This window comes from Cebidichthys violaceus, unplaced genomic scaffold, assembly GCF_023349555.1.
Source record: "Cebidichthys violaceus isolate CVI_PGR_0920_01 unplaced genomic scaffold, fCebVio1.0.p SCAF_3, whole genome shotgun sequence".
NCBI classification, from domain to species: domain Eukaryota; kingdom Metazoa; phylum Chordata; class Actinopteri; order Perciformes; family Stichaeidae; genus Cebidichthys; species Cebidichthys violaceus.
This window is the reverse complement of record NW_027176483.1, coordinates 390,180-406,699: the sequence shown is the minus strand read 5'-3', so window position 1 is coordinate 406,699 and position 16,520 is coordinate 390,180. Positions and strand designations below refer to the sequence as shown.

General features: G+C 46.4%; 1 protein-coding gene across 3 annotated transcripts in view; it reads right to left on the bottom strand.

Moving 5' to 3' along the window:
* Positions 1-313: 313 nt before the first annotated feature.
* Positions 314-16,520, bottom strand: part of ambra1b (autophagy/beclin-1 regulator 1b) — a 20,636-nt gene continuing 4,429 nt past the window's right edge. Inside the window, exons 2-19 of one of the 3 annotated variants that reach the window (XM_068722891.1) lie at positions 14,343-14,632; positions 13,216-13,274; positions 12,953-13,136; positions 12,061-12,233; positions 11,338-11,404; positions 9,727-11,252; positions 9,465-9,551; positions 7,181-7,366; positions 6,895-6,975; positions 6,595-6,695; positions 6,043-6,153; positions 5,384-5,572; positions 5,128-5,282; positions 4,774-4,913; positions 4,249-4,353; positions 3,753-3,943; positions 3,007-3,105; positions 314-1,805 (exon numbers count right to left, since the gene is read on the bottom strand). In XM_068722891.1, the coding sequence (XP_068578992.1) occupies positions 1,426-1,805; positions 3,007-3,105; positions 3,753-3,943; positions 4,249-4,353; positions 4,774-4,913; positions 5,128-5,282; positions 5,384-5,572; positions 6,043-6,153; positions 6,595-6,695; positions 6,895-6,975; positions 7,181-7,366; positions 9,465-9,551; positions 9,727-11,252; positions 11,338-11,404; positions 12,061-12,233; positions 12,953-13,136; positions 13,216-13,274; positions 14,343-14,474 (3,966 nt within the window). In that variant the 5' untranslated portion in view covers positions 14,475-14,632 and the 3' untranslated portion in view covers positions 314-1,425. The remainder of the gene's footprint in view (positions 1,806-3,006; positions 3,106-3,752; positions 3,944-4,248; positions 4,354-4,773; positions 4,914-5,127; positions 5,283-5,383; positions 5,573-6,042; positions 6,154-6,594; positions 6,696-6,894; positions 6,976-7,180; positions 7,367-9,464; positions 9,552-9,726; positions 11,253-11,337; positions 11,405-12,060; positions 12,234-12,952; positions 13,137-13,215; positions 13,275-14,342; positions 14,633-16,520) is intronic. The other 2 variants (XM_068722890.1, XM_068722892.1) reach the window with 2 other exon arrangements.

Below are 16,520 nucleotides of genomic sequence, written 5' to 3'. Positions count from 1 at the left end.
TGAGGTGGGTGGAGTCAGGAGGGGGCGGGGCTTAGTGTGGGGACACCATTCAGAGGCCTTTTCCACCACAGGACCCTAAAACCATGACTGAGGTCCTGGTTCTGGAGGAACCACCAGCGTCTGTTATTGAAGGACTCGTCACTATATATTGTGATAGCAGCTGGAGATCAGAGAGAGAAACAGTCACCTGACCTAGAGCTATTCTCTGATTGGCCGGTTCCCTGTTAACGCCCCCCCCACACTACTACACGCCAGCGCGCGCGCACACACACACACACACACACACACACACACACACACACACACGCACACGTTTACAGTGGCCATCTTTAATCCACAAACACTTGTCTGTGAGCAGAGTTCACTTCCACACTTATATTTTACATTTTGCCGACAATTTACAAATACAGGTTAAAAAAGCCACGTGGTTTCTCCCCCCCCCCCCCCCCCCCCCAACACACACACACACACACTGTTTCTAAGCTTTAGTCTCGTGAAGAATATCAAGTTATTTTCTGGTAAAGTTTTGAGCTTTTCTCTGAACGTCGAAGATCTTTAGCTGCTCACACAGAGGATGATGAACTTCCTGCACACACACACACACACACACACACACACACACACACACACACACACACACACACACACACACACACACACACACACACACACTAGTGCAACAGGGTTGGTGTTTGTCTTTAGGGGGGGGGGGGGAAATGTTCATCTCTTCAGCCATTTTAAAAAAAAAAAAAAAAAAAAAAAAAGTTTGACGTTTTCGTTTTTATGAACTACAGCATTTTAGAAAAAGACATGCAGTAGATTCAGTTCACTCAGTTCAGTCAACGACCAGGAACCTGAGTCAGGATTCAGAGTCAGGATTCAGAGTCAAGATTCAGAGTCAAGATTCAGAGTCAAGATTCAGAGTCAAGATTCAGAGTCATGATAGAGTCTTAATAGAGTCCCGCCTCCATCTCTTCTTTTCAAACATCATAATTACACACAGTACAAAAACAGGCTTCAAAATAAAAGTAGTGCTGAATTCACTTTTTGAAACACTTCAATCACGCACTATTTCACATCAAATGTCAACATAACATGGCACCGAATGCAGAACGTTGGAGTAAATGTGTGTGTGTAAAGACCCCCCCACCCCATAGACATGGCACTTTGATGACCTCGTCCTCCATCATGCTGATACTTGGAGAGATTCGGGCAGAGAGGAGCTCAGCTAACTGAGCCTCCGTTCAAGTAGAAGCCCTTTCTGGTGGAGGAATGATCGCGGTTCAGCTTCAGGTGGGGGGCTGGGGGGGCGAGTCCCTTCTGTTCCAGGCGGGAGACTCCATTTAGAGTCAAAGCAGCACCCATTTCTTTTGAGAGATAAGGCTTCGAGGAGCAGCGCTCTGCTTCTCTCGACCAATAGGAGGACTACCTGCTGTACGGGTCCCCGGGGTAACCGTGGGAGGAGGAGGAGGAAGAGGAGGGGCCCGGCAGGGAGTCGTCGTCCATGGGGGGGGCGGAGGGCTGGTGGGCCCACGGGGCTGGAGCCTGGGGGGAGGCGTAGGTCTGAGCGATGGTGAGGAGAGGCCCCGAGGCGGAGGGGTCCGCCACCGGCCTGGATGCCCCCACGGCCGTCTGGGAGCCGCGGTGGATGCGGTGGCTGACGATGATGTTGTTGCCGAAGCCGCCCATAGACGCCATGGTGGTGCTCTGCTCCCTCTGGACCACCGCCGTCATCCCGCCCTCAGCGATCAGACGGCGGATTCGAGCCAGAGCGTCTTCACCAGAACCGAAGTCTGGAGACTCTGCTGGAGGAAGGAGAGGATCCAACGTTACAACAGCGTCATACTACAGCGTCATACTACAGTACTACAGCGTCACACTACAGTACTACAGCGTCACACTACAGTACTACAGTACTACAGCGTCACACTACAGTACTACAGCGTCATACTACAGTACTACAGCGTCACACTACAGTACTACAGCATCACACTACAGTACTACAGCGTCACACTACAGTAATACAGCGTCACACTACAGTACTACAGCGTCACACTACAGTACTACAGCATCATACTACAGTACTACAGCGTCACACTACAGTACTACAGCGTCATACTACAGCGTCACACTACAGTACTACAGCGTCACACTACAGTACTACAGCGTCACACTACAGTACTACAGCGTCATACTACAGCGTCACACTACAGTACTACAGCGTCATACTACAGTGTCACACTACAGTACTACAGCGTCATACTACAGTACTACAGCGTCATACTACAGCGTCACACTACAGTACTACAGCGTCACACTACAGTACTACAGCGTCATACTACAGCGTCACACTACAGTACTACAGCGTCATACTACAGTGTCACACTACAGTACTACAGCGTCACACTACAGTACTACAGCGTCATACTACAGCGTCACACTACAGTACTACAGCATCACACTACAGTACTACAGCGCCACACTACAGTACTACAGAGTCATACTACAGTACTACAGCGTCACACTACAGTACTACAGCGTCACACTACAGTACTACAGCATCATACTACAGTGTCACACTACAGTACTACAGCGTCACACTACAGTACTACAGTACTACAGCGTCATACTACAGCGTCACACTACAGTACTACAGCGTCACACTACAGTACTACAGCGTCATACTACAGCGTCACACTACAGTACTACAGCGTCACACTACAGTACTACAGTGTCACACTACAGTACTACAGCGTCATACTACAGCGTCACACTACAGTACTACAGCGTCACACTACAGTACTACAGCACTACAGCGTCACACTACAGTACTACAGCGTCATACTACAGCGTCATACTACAGTACTACAGCGTCACACTACAGTACTACAGTACTACAGCATATACAGCGTCATACTACAGTAGTACAGTACTACAGCGTCATACTACAGTACTACAGTGTCATACTCCAGTACCCTCCCTCACACACAGTACATAGCACAGTACCAGCGATGGACGGGTCGGTCTCCACTGAAGCTGCTTCACTCGGAGCCTCCGGTTGTCCTGAAGCTGCTCGGCTGGTGGACGGAGTCTCAGGAGGAACGTCTGAGGAGAGACGGACGTTACAACAGGAAACCTCCCAAAACGTCTTAATCATCCTCTGACCTCACTACTGTGATTACTCTCTCACACACACACACACATATATACATACATACATACATACATACATATATATATATATATATATATATATATATATATATATATACATATACACACACACACACACACATACACACATACATACATACATACATACATACATACATGTCCTCGGTTGATTCATTCATAGTTTGGTTCATGATAATGTAAATCAAGCCTTTAACTATTCATGAAGAGTCAAAAGAAGCAGTTTAAAGAGTTCACGGTCACAAATTAAGAGACTTTATTTCACACATCGTAGTACAAATAACCCTAAAATAAATACATAATGAATACTTCTACAACATGTTACTTGTGTTGTTCAGCTGGTGTGAAACTGTGTTGCACTATTTCTATAGATAGATGTAATACATAATGTATGTAGAATACATTATTAATACTTCTATTAGATACAATAATCGAATAACTCTAAACATGGATTCATGAAGTACTTGTGTGTAACGTGACTCTGGTGATGTCATAGAGTACTGTGATTCATGAAGTACTAGTGATGTCATAGAGTAGTGAGTGTTAAAGAGGTTCAGTACTGGCTGCAGGAGGAGGGGGGGGGGCGCTGGGCTCCAGGTCCCTCTCCGTTTGGGTCTCTGCGTTCTGCAGCTGGATGATTGGCGTCTGGGTTCCCTGTGATGTCACTGAGGGGGCGGGGTGTCGGGGCTGGAGACCAATAGCGTTCATCAAACCCATGTCTCGGTCCAGCCTCCAGCCGGAGCGGTTCGGACTGAAAAAAGAAGAGAGACGATCACAGAAGAGTCAGTGGAGAGAACCACTCAGAACCGTGGTGAGCAGAACGTGAACATGTCTCTGTCTTCAGCGCAGAACAACAGTAATGATGACGTCACTGCTGACAGCAACATCTCAACACTGATTGGCCGCAGCAGCGTCGCGCCGCAGCAGCGCAGCAGCGTCACGCCGCAGCAGCGTCACGCCGCAGCAGCAGCGTCACGCCGCAGCAGCAGCTTCACGCCGCAGCTTCACGCCGCAGCGTCACGCCGCAGCTTCAGGGTCGAGTCCACATGTCCTCACCCTGGTCTCTCAGAACCTCGGGTCCGGCTGGTTCCACTGTTGTTGACGGAGAACAAAGGCTCGCTGCTCGACTCCGCCGGGCTCTCACCGTCACTACGGTAGAACCTGAACACACACACATGCACACACACACAGTTATTAATCCACTCAGGAAGCGATAAACAGAGGAGGGACATCGTCTTCGTGGAATCACAGAGACCACGAGCTTGTTAACAAGCACTAATTGACCTCCTCCTCCTCCTCCTCCTCCAATCAGCTCCTTCCTGTTCACATCCACCATTAAGATAATGTGATCAGAGGAGGAGAAGGGAAACCCGACAGAACACACGTCTACTCCTAATCAAGAGCTTCTTCCTTCAGTTAGTGTCAGAGAGACGAAGAGACGCGATCAACACAATCAGGATATTCATGGTGTATATTTTTTATATATACACACACACACACACACACACACACACACACACACACACACACACACACACACACACACACACATATATAATATCAGGACTAAAGAGGACTCACACAGGTCTGCAGATGACCAGGTCCCCCTTGTTGGTCCCATAAGCCAGACCCATCCCCGGGTCCGGCAGCCAGCGGGCCGAGTTGATGCTGACGTGGCGCCTCTGGTCCGGAGCCATGGGGTAGACCACGTTGAACACCATCTGGATCACACGGACACAGATGTTACATTAACCCGACTGTTGAAGCGTCCCCTGGGTTAGGGTCTGTTTGACTCTAAATGGACATCAAGACTTGAAACGTGTACTGAAGGTGTTCAGTACACATAGTAGTAGAAGTGCTCAGTAGTGCTCAGTAGTACTCAGTAGTACTCAGTAGTACTCAGTAGTACTGTCTGGCATTGTAAACCCGTCTCACCCTGATGGAGGTCTCTCCTCCGTGAGGCTGCTGCAGGCGGAAGACTTGCGCCACCATGTGGTCGGTGGTGGGATGCAGCAGGATCCTGCGAGAGGCCAGACCCACCATCACGTAGCATCCCATCGGAGACAAGCTAACGGAGATAGCATTGGGACCTGTCCACCGGGAAGAAGACAAAGGAGTCACTCCCGTCCTCTGACACGAGAGGCATCGTCTGATAACCGGTCACCACGCTGTATGTGATCGGGCTGCCTACCGAATCTCTTGGTGTAGAGCATCTCTCCCAAGTTGTGAGGAGCCAGAGAGTAGATGGCCAGGATGCCCTCGTCTGGGAAACCCCGCTGGCTGCTGGGAATGAAGACCGCCAGCAGCTGGCCGTCCGCAGAGATGTCGCAACTGGCGTCGTTGTAGATTTTACAGTTTGGCACCAGAACGTTGACCGACGCTGCAGAGGAGACGAATAAACAACTTCATCATCTTCATCTTCATCATCCAGTAGGAGGCAGAGATGGAGACCAACATGTTACAGATGTTGACCAGATGTGAGAGGTCTCCTCTAACACCATGAACTAACCTCCACTACAGAGGAGGGATGGTTACCATCAGTAAACTCATATCTCATATTCATAAACTACTTTACCTGCTTCATACAAACCCTGTAGAGAAACACGTCGAGTATTAAACGTGTTGTTGAACATCCTGTAAACCTGTAATTCACTCTACTGTACATTACTAACACTTCCTGTTTCTAGACCACACTGCTGCCTCTAAGTTAAGAACAAATGGACATGAATAGGATTTAAAACTGAGTAACTTCAGTGGCTAACCGCTAACCGCTAACCCTAAGTTGATGCGAGTGAAGCTGCATCAGGTCTAAGTGGACAAAGTGAAGAAGTGCATTGTGGGGATTCGTACCGTTGCTGATCTCCGGCAGATCAAACTTGGTGAAGTCCCACCACTGCAGACGGTAGGTGGTGTTAGCGATGTTGCTAGCAACCGCAGACTGACCGTCCCCGATCGACGCACCTGAAAGAACAACAGTCCACGTTGAACACTGGGAGGCTCATTGGGGTCGCCATCTTGTTTTTCAACAGGAAGTGACCATAACTGGACTGAGGAGGAGTGACGTAGAGACCTGTCAATCAGTGTGTAACCCCGCCCCTAAAGCATCCCCTCTTTATGGTCTGTTTGACTCTAAATGGAGCATAATGTACTAAATGAACATCATGCTGTATTGAAGAAGACTGTAAACTAGAGATTGAGACCATAAACTCATGTTTACAATGTTTACTGAGGGAATAAATCAAGAGAGAAGTAGAGTCATTTTAGACTAGACTTCTATACAACCAGAGGAGTCGCCCCCTGGTGGTCACTAGAGCCACCAGGGTGCTCTAGTGAATGCTCTAGAGCTGCATTCACGAGAGAATGCAGCTCTAACACGTGAAGCTCTGACTTGTGTGTGTTTACCAGCGAGCACTCTGTTGACAGACGAGTGTGTTGCCAGGCCGGGCTGCCCTCTCTCATGGAAGATCCCGGCGTAGGGCAGGTACTCAGGGAGGAGGAACCGGCTGGAGGACCAAAGGGTTAAAGGGTTAAAGGGTTAAAGAGTTAAAGGGACAGCGTGTCACACTGATGGGAGTTCACTGGCAGCGATGGAATATAATATTCATAACTATGTTTTATCAGTGTATAAACACTGGAAACATTAACACTAAAACATGAAGGTCATGGTAGTCACAGTGGTAATGCTAGACTAGAGCGTCTCACCGCGGGACAAAGCGACCCAGAGAGGGAGCAGACATCCTGGCGTTACGGGTCGTCCTGTGTCTCGCTCGGTCTCCGTTATCACTGGAAGGAGAAGAAGACACAGGAAGAAGGACAGGAGACAGTTTGTTTACTACAAGACAATACAACTAGAGACATGTTGACGAGTTACAAGCTTCTTCTTCATCTGCGTTCAGAGATCTTCAGGTTACTGGAACTACATATTCTAATCATGCATCTTGATGAGGAAGTCTTCAGAAAGTCTAGTTTAACCCATGTTAAGACTCACTCCAGCTCCTCAAAGTCCACGTCACTGTTGTCCATGGAGCCGGACGGGTTACTGGCAGGACCGTCGGAGGAAGACGACATCGCCCGAAGGCGGTTCTGCTGGTAGCGAAGAGAACGCTGACGAATACTGTCCCTCCTCGACAGGTACTGGATCATCCTCTGAGCGTAGTACGCAGCTGGAGAGAGTCTGGACACAGCAGAGAGGGTCAGGGTAAAGGAAGTGTACCTGTCTGGATCAGGGTAAAGGAAGTGTACCTGTCTGGATCAGGGTAAAGGAAGTGTACCTGTCTGGATCAGGGTAAATGAAGTGTACTTGTCTGGATCAGGGTAAATGAAGTGTACTTGTCTGGATCAGGGTAAAGGAAGTGTACCTGTCTGGATCAGAGTAAATTAAGTGTACCTGTCTGGATCAGGGTAAAGGAAGTGTACCTGTCTGGATCAGGGTAAATGAAGTGTACCTGTCTGGATCAGAGTAAATGAAGTGTACCTGTCTGGATCAGAGTAAATGAAGTGTACCTGTCTGGATCAGAGTAAATGAAGTGTACCTGTCTGGATCAGAGTAAATGAAGTGTACCTGTCTGGATCAGGGTAAATGAAGTGTACCTGGATGGATCAGGGTAAAGGAAGTGTACCTGTCTGGATCAGGGTAAAGGAAGTGTACCTGTCTGGATCAGGGTAAAGGAAGTGTACCTGTCTGGATCAGAGTAAATTAAGTGTACCTGTCTGGATCAGAGTAAATTAAGTGTACCTGTCTGGATCAGAGTAAATTAAGTGTACCTGTCTGGATCAGAGTAAATGAAGTGTACCTGTCTGGATCAGGGTAAATGAAGTGTACCTGTCTGGATCAGAGTAAATGAAGTGTACCTGTCTGGATCAGAGTAAATGAAGTGTACCTGTCTGGATCAGAGTAAATGAAGTGTACCTGGATGGATCAGAGTAAATGAAGTGTACCTGGATGGATCAGGGTAAATGAAGTGTACCTGTCTGGATCAGAGTAAAGGAAGTGTACCTGTCTGGATCAGGGTAAATGAAGTGTACCTGTCTGGATCAGGGTAAATGAAGTGTACCTGACTGGATCAGGGTAAATGAAGTGTACCTGACTGGATCAGGGTAAATTAAGTGTACCTGTCTGGATCAGGGTAAATGAAGTGTACCTGTCTGGATCAGGGTAAAGGAAGTGTACCTGTCTGGATCAGAGTAAATGAAGTGTACCTGTCTGGATCAGGGTAAAGGAAGTGTACCTGTCTGGATCAGAGTAAATGAAGTGTACCTGTCTGGATCAGAGTAAATGAAGTGTACCTGTCTGGATCAGGGTAAAGGAAGTGTACCTGTCTGGATCAGGGTAAAGGAAGTGTACCTGTCTGGATCAGGGTAAAGGAAGTGTACCTGTCTGGATCAGAGTAAATGAAGTGTACCTGTCTGGATCAGAGTAAATTAAGTGTACCTGTCTGGATCAGAGTAAATTAAGTGTACCTGTCTGGATCAGAGTAAATGAAGTGTACCTGTGTGGATCAGGGTAAATGAAGTGTACCTGTCTGGATCAGAGTAAATGAAGTGTACCTGTCTGGATCAGAGTAAATGAAGTGTACCTGTCTGGATCAGAGTAAATGAAGTGTACCTGGATGGATCAGAGTAAATGAAGTGTACCTGGATGGATCAGGGTAAATGAAGTGTACCTGTCTGGATCAGAGTAAATGAAGTGTACCTGACTGGATCAGAGTAAAGGAAGTGTACCTGTCTGGATCAGAGTAAATGAAGTGTACCTGTCTGGATCAGGGTAAATGAAGTGTACCTGTCTGGATCAGAGTAAATGAAGTGTACCTGTCTGGATCAGGGTAAATGAAGTGTACCTGTCTGGATCAGAGTAAATGAAGTGTACCTGTCTGGATCAGGGTAAATGAAGTGTACCTGTCTGGATCAGGGTAAATGAAGTGTACCTGTCTGGATCAGAGTAAATGAAGTGTACCTGTCTGGATCAGGGTAAAGGACGTGCACCTGTCTGGATCAGGGTAAAGGAAGTGTACCTGTCTGGATCAGAGTAAATTAAGTGTACCTGTCTGGATCAGGGTAAATGAAGTGTACCTGGCTGGATCAGGGTAAAGGACGTGCACCTGTCTGGATCAGGGTAAAGGAAGTGTACCTGTCTGGATCAGAGTAAATTAAGTGTACCTGTCCGGATCAGGGTATAGGAAGTGTACCTGTCTGGATCAGGGTAAAGAAAGTGTACCTGTCTGGATCAGAGTAAATGAAGTGTACCTGTCTGGATCAGGGTAAATGAAGTGTACCTGGCTGGATCAGGGTAAATAGGGTGGTCTCTTGACCCCGACATGTCGTAGCGAGACAACGATAGCAGAGATGATTCCAACAGTCTCCTGGATGAAAGAAAACAGGACAGACGTCATAAGAGAGATACTTAAATGTTAACAGTAAAACTTACCGTGTGGCTTAAAGTAGATGTTCAACAGCATATATGCTCCACAGGTCTGTTACACAAAGAAGTCAAGACTAAGATTAACCTAAAGCCAGTGAAAGACACAAGGACCCTACCTCCTCAGGGAGTCCTCATCGGGGGGGTCAACAGGCATTTCTTGGCTTAAGGCCTCCGGTGGCTCCGCCGATCTGCCGGCAGCGGCCTGCCGGTACACCCTCTCCCACTGCGCCGTGTCCTGGTTGTACACCAAGCCCACGGTCTGCTCTCCAGTCTGGGTGGGGGTCGGGGCTATCGGGAAGGCCACAGTTCCTCCACCTCCAGGGGGAGGAGGCTGCTCGCTGGGCTCTGGGGGCGCCCTACTCTCCGGGGTTTCTAGCGTCCTCCTGCTCTCCTCGGGCTGCCAAGGGGAAGAAGAAGATGAAGGAAAGGCGGAAGAGGAAGAAGAAGAAGAGGGCTCCAGAGCGGAGGCAGAGGTGGAGGAGGCCTGGTTGGTTCGCTCCCAGCGCTGAGAGTCATGGTTGAAGGTCAGCAGGTTGTGGCAGGCCCGGCAGCGGTTCAGGTGGCCCCGGGAGGCTGGGGGAGGAACATTGTTCTCCAGGTTGTGTGGGGCAGGAGGAGGTGGGAGAGGAGGCTGGTAGTGGATGATAGTAGGGGAGGAGGTGGAGGATGATGAGGAAGGCCCAGGTCTATCTGGGTCCATGTTATTATTCAACAGCTCTTGGTTCTGCTCTTGACTCCCATCCGCAATGCCGCCGCCCCCTAGAGGCGGCTCCAGGTCCTGCATGCGGTCGAACTCCATGAAGTAGCGGCTCAGGTTGCACTGCAGCACGTTGCGGAACGAGGCCGTGTTGCCGCGAGAGCCGTCCCAGAACGGGTGATGCCCGCTACTCGTGCCGGCGGAGTCCCGACTACCGGGCGGCTCCCCTTGTTGGGGGAAACCCCGTCCTTCAGAGGCGGAGGTGTAGACGGGAGAGTGGGAGGAGCCGTCCTGCTGACGGAGCACCGACAGCAGGCTGATGGAGGACGAGGAGGTTCTGGGAGGCAGCATACCCGGACCGACCCCACCTTCCCTCATACTCAGCAGGTTGCGCGTCCAGTCGGGTCCCGGTCTCGGGGTGGAGTGCGACTCGGCGCCACCGCTCGGCGCAGGGGGGTTAAGAGAAGCGCCGGCGCTGTAGTAGACTGAGGTAAAGGCCGAGGGTCGCTCCGAGGGCTGCCTGGGCTCCGTACGCGCCGAGGAGAAAGTGGAAGCCGGCGACGGTTGGGGGGCGTCGGTCGACCCCCTGCTGGGATCGGACGGGGTCGCGTCGGCCGCCAGGGAAGGGTTCCGATTGACGGAGCAGCGGCTGCACAGACAAACCATGCCCAGGTGCTGAGTGCAGCCCGGGAACGGAGGCCCGCGCTCGGCGCCCGGGTACTGGGCCAGAGGCACGCTGGGAGATTCTCCCATGTTGCCCCCGTTGTCGCCGACAGGTCGCGGCTGCTCGCCTCCCGTCTGAGCGCCCGGGGAGCGAGACGACAGGATGTGGAGGAAGTTGTGGAGGATGGGCGTACGGCGGACCGGCTGAGAAGGCAGGAAGGAGCGCTGACGGAAGTGAGGCATCTCCACGCTGTCCATGGGAACCTCCGAGTCCTCCTCGTTCTGAGAGAAAACAACAACAACAGCAGCTCTGAGGAATCCGCTCAACAGCCCACTAACAACAGGACACCAGGACAACGGGTCTCACCTGCTGATTGGACGGATTCACTATCGCCGTCAGCAGGTTGTGACCAAGAGGGTCAAACCTCACCAACCTGGAAGGAACACGAGTACAAATAAGAAGAAGAAAGAAAGGAGACATTTATTATATTGTCATATACATTTTATACATATAGGAAATTTAGCTTCTGCTTTCAACCCATCACCAGCTTATTGGGAGCAGTGGGCTGCGGTTAGAGGTCGAGTGTCTTGCTCAGGGACACTTCCACACAGGACTCGTACCAGCCGAGGGTCGAACCGCCGGACGACCCTCTTACCCCCTGAGCCACAGTCGCCCCGACTAAACGACAAAGACACTTTTTACCAATATTCAAATAACAGTGACCAGTACGAACACATCTGTAACACAACAGAGTTATCACATTCATACTCACCGCTCTGACTTTCACACTTTCTATTGTCAACAGAAACACCTTTTCATATTGTCGAGCTATAGGCAACATAAGTCAACACTTCCTGCTGTGTTTTTCACATTAAAAGCCTACCTATAAAAAAAGGAAGGGAACACCAGAGCAGCAGAGGAAACATTAGAAATAACTGAGACCGACACGTCAGCGAGTCAGACTCTAGAGGACACACACATGCTCTCTTCAGAGAACACCTCATGTAAATCTGTTTTTGGTTTAATATAATCTGGAATCTTATTTTGAAATTTGTCTCTCTCTCCCCTCCCCCCCTCTCCCAGACCCACCGGACTCTCTCGGTGTCGCTGCCGGTCTTGACCACAGCGAAGGGTTCTGGTCTGCTCCAGTCCCAGAAGTGGAGCTCGTTGTTTGTGGCGATGAGGAGCAGCTGAGCGGTCGGGTGGAAGGCCAGCGATGCGATGGCGACGTTGCTCTCGGTGAACCAGTTCTCACTCCCGCCCTGAAGATAACAACAGACAGGTAATCAGTAGGTGTGTTAACACCTCTTCAAAATAAAGGTCCTGCTCCTCTATGGAAACAGAACCATGATGACTAGAAGTAGAGAGGACTAGAACATGTCTTTAGTGCAGAATGATGACATCAATCATTAAGAAGAAACAATAGAATCTATAGGTCCAACATGGAGTCTCTACGTGCCGTAAATATGAATCTATTGACATGTTTATAAGCTCACTGTTAACATCCTGAAGTTCAGTCAGAGTTTCTCTAGTTTCTGGTCACATGACTGTTGGTCTCAGATGAATCAATCATGACGTCATAGTTTCACTGAGGAGTTCACAGTTTAATGTTTTTACATAATCTGGTTAAAGTGAGTACTTTATTTTGAAGCTTTTTGTTTTGGCTTCTTTTTCTGCAGAACCTTTCCGTCACACACGATGTGTTCAAAGACCATCGGAGAGATGAACATCTGACGATAATGAGCGTTTCAACAGCTTCTGGCTGAGACGAACGTATTGTTTGACGGAAACGTGCTTCTCAATCCCTGCAGCTGCTTTGTATTTATTATTGACTGAATCCATACGTTGTTATTAATAACTGTTTTGTAGTAGTTCTGTAGTTTGCTCAGATCTTTTGACCACAGTGAGACACAGATAGTAGTAGTAGTAGTAGTAGTAGTACCACCAACAGTCCAACGATACCCAGAGACTCGATACTCACATGAAGGTCCCAGATACGGACTTCTCCATCAAGGCACCCGGAGGCCACCAGGCCGGGGATGGTGGGGTGAAAGGTGACACACCAGGGGGTCCGACGGTGGCCCACGAGGGAATGTAGGCACTTTCCAGTCTTCACCTCCGTGATGTAGATGTTGTGGTTGACGTGAGTGGAAGCCATCAGGGTTCTGTGAGGAGCAAAAAGAGTTGTCTTTACAAAGACGTCTGTGAGGTATTCAGGTTTCAGAGAGTGGGTGAAGATCTCACCTGTCGGGGCTGAAGGCCAACAGGAAGGTGGAGCGAGGGCTGTCCGGCAGATCCACCTTCTGTCAGGGACACAAACACATCGTGAGTTAAGAGGAGCCACGAGGAATCCCTGAAGCACATGTTCAAAACTAATCCAGCAGCTGTAAACCAGCAGAGGTGTGACTCACTGGATACAGTGAATACTCCTCCAGATGTTGTGAACATCTGTCTAGAGGGGTTTTCATAATCTACACACATCTTCAAAAACATCTTAAAAAGGGTTGTTCACACCGTTTCCTCGTTTAATAAAGTGATCTTATGTTCTTTGTGTTTTCCAGATGAAGACTGATAAAATACAACGATCATAGGACAACGTGAAGACTCTGAGAGGAGCCTCCAGAAGTCTTCTTCTGATCGACACATGAATGAACACTAGAACATGTTCTTCATACCTGACTCTGATATTAACACATGAATGAACACTAGAACATGTTCTTCATACCTTACTCTGATATTAACACATGAATGAACACTAGAACATGTTCTTCATACCTGACTCTGATATTAACACATGAATTAACACTAGAACATGTTCTTCATATCTGACTGATATTAACACATGAATGAACACTAGAACATGTTCTTCATACCTGACTCTGATATTAACACATGAATGAACATTAGAACATGTTCTTCATACCTGACTGATATTAACACATGAATGAACACTAGAACTTGTTCTTCATACCTTACTCTGATATTAACACATGAATGAACACTAGAACATGTTCTTCATACCTGACTCTGATATTAACACATGAATGAACACTAGAACATGTTCTTCATACCTTACTCTGATATTAACACATGAATGAACACTAGAACATGTTCTTCATACCTGACTCTGATATTAACACATGAATGAACACTAGAACATGTTCTTGATACCTGACTCTGATATTAACACATGAATGAACACTAGAACATGTTCTTGATACCTGACTCTGATATTAACACATGAATGAACACTAGAACATGTTCCTCATACCTTACTCTGATATTAACACATGAATGAACACTAGAACATGTTCTTCATACCTGACTCTGATATTAACACATGAATGAACACTAGAACATGTTCTTCATACCTGACTCTGCCACTTCATCCAGCGGACCTTCTCCTCCACCAGAAGCTGCAGGAGCCTCATGGATCCGAAGCTCTGGGAGCCTCGTTCCCGGCTGGCGAGGATCCGCACAGAGTTCCTCTGACGGGACGCCATGATGCTGCCGCCGGCCTCGTGCTGATTGGCTGCTCACTCCCTCTGCTGCCAGTCCGTCGCCATGCAGAGTCTAGGCTGTAAGAAGCAACATTATCGTCAGATGATCGTCAGATGATCGTCTTTCTGCCGGTCCTTGAACACATCACGTGTGACGAACGCTTCAGTCAGAAAAAGAAACAAAAACGAAGCTTAAAATAGTGATATTTAATAAAACATTTAATTATACATGTTCTCACATAAAAACTAGTGCTGGGCAACGATCACAATTTTTAATCGTGATTAATCGCATGATCTTTTTGTGATTAATCTCATTGTTATGCTCAAAGTTCAATAATGAATTCAAAAGTAGTGTATTACTCACTTTTATTTTAAAGTACTGCTATATGAACTAAAGTACAACAACATTTGGTTTGAATCACTTTAAACAGATCAGGTTATTTTTAACCGCAGTATTCTTCACTCAGTAGTTATAACAGTTATAATGATTCTGATCATAGATATTCTCTATCTTCATGTGTAATAGATGATGTTTAATGATGTTTAAATACACACCTTGAAAACTTTTTATCATATCTACGTCATGTTTTTATCTATCTATGTCAAGTTTTTATCATATCTACGTCATGTTTTCATCATATCTACGTCATGTTTTCATCATATCTACGTCATGTTTTTATCATATCTACATCATGTTTTTATCATATCTACGTCATGTTTTCATCATATCTACGTCATGTTTTTATCATATCTACGTCATGTTTTTATGATCGTTAAATTATCAGTAGAGATAACTAAATGATGATTATTATACATATTACAAACAAAAACATTTTAAAAACTCTAAAAACATGATTTAAATTGAGTCAACAGTGAGCACTGTGTAATATGTGATAATATGGAGAGAGAGGAGGAAAGAGGAGGGGAGAGAGGAGAGAGGAGGGAGGAGAGGAGGGAGGAGAGGAGAGAGGAGAGAGGAGAGAGGAGAGGAAAGAGGAGAAGGAAGGAGAGGGGAGAGGAGGGAGGGAGGGAGAGGAGGAGAGGAGAGAAGGGAGGGAGAGGAAGAGAGAGGAGGGGAGAGGAGAGAGGGAGAGGAGAAGAGAGGGGAGAGGAGAGGAGAGAGGAGAAGAGGAGAGAGGGGAGAGGAGAGGAGAAGAGAGGGGAGGAGAGGAGAGAGGGGAGAGGAGAGGAGAAGAGAGGGGAGGAGAGGAAAGAGGAGAGGCTGAAACAAGTCAATAGTTTAATATTTATAACATATAGACTATTGTTTTATTGTATAGACTATTGTTTTATTGTATAGACTATTATTTTATTATATAGACTATTGTTTTATTGTATAGAATCTATTGTTTTATTATACAGACTCTATTGTTTTATTGTAGACTCTATTGTTTTATTATATATACTCTATTGTTTTATTGTATAGACTATTGTTTTATTATATATACTCTATTGTTTTATTGTATAGACTATTGTTTTATTATATAGACTCTATTGCTTTATTGTATAGACTATATTGTTTTATTATACAGACTATTGTTTTATTGTGTAGACTCTATTGTTTTATTGTATAGACTATTGTTTTATTATATAGACTATTGTTTTATTGTATAGACTATTGTTGTATTGTATAAACTATTGTTTTATTATATAGACTATTGTTTTATTGTATAGAATATTGTTTTATTATATATACTCTATTGTTTTATTGTATAGAATATTGTTTTATTATATATACTCTATTGTTTTATTGTATAGACTATTGTTTTATTATATAAACTATTGTTTTATTGTATAGAATATTGTTTTATTATATATACTCTATTGTTTTATTGTATAGACTATTGTTTTATTATATAGACTCTATTGTTTTACTGTATAGACTATATGGTTTTATTGTATAGACTCTATTGTTTTATTGTATAGACTATTATTTTATTATATAGACTATTGTTTTATTGTATAGAATCTATTGTTTTATTATACAGACTCTATTGTTTTATTGTATACTCTATTGTTTTATTATATAGACTCTATTGTTTTATTGTA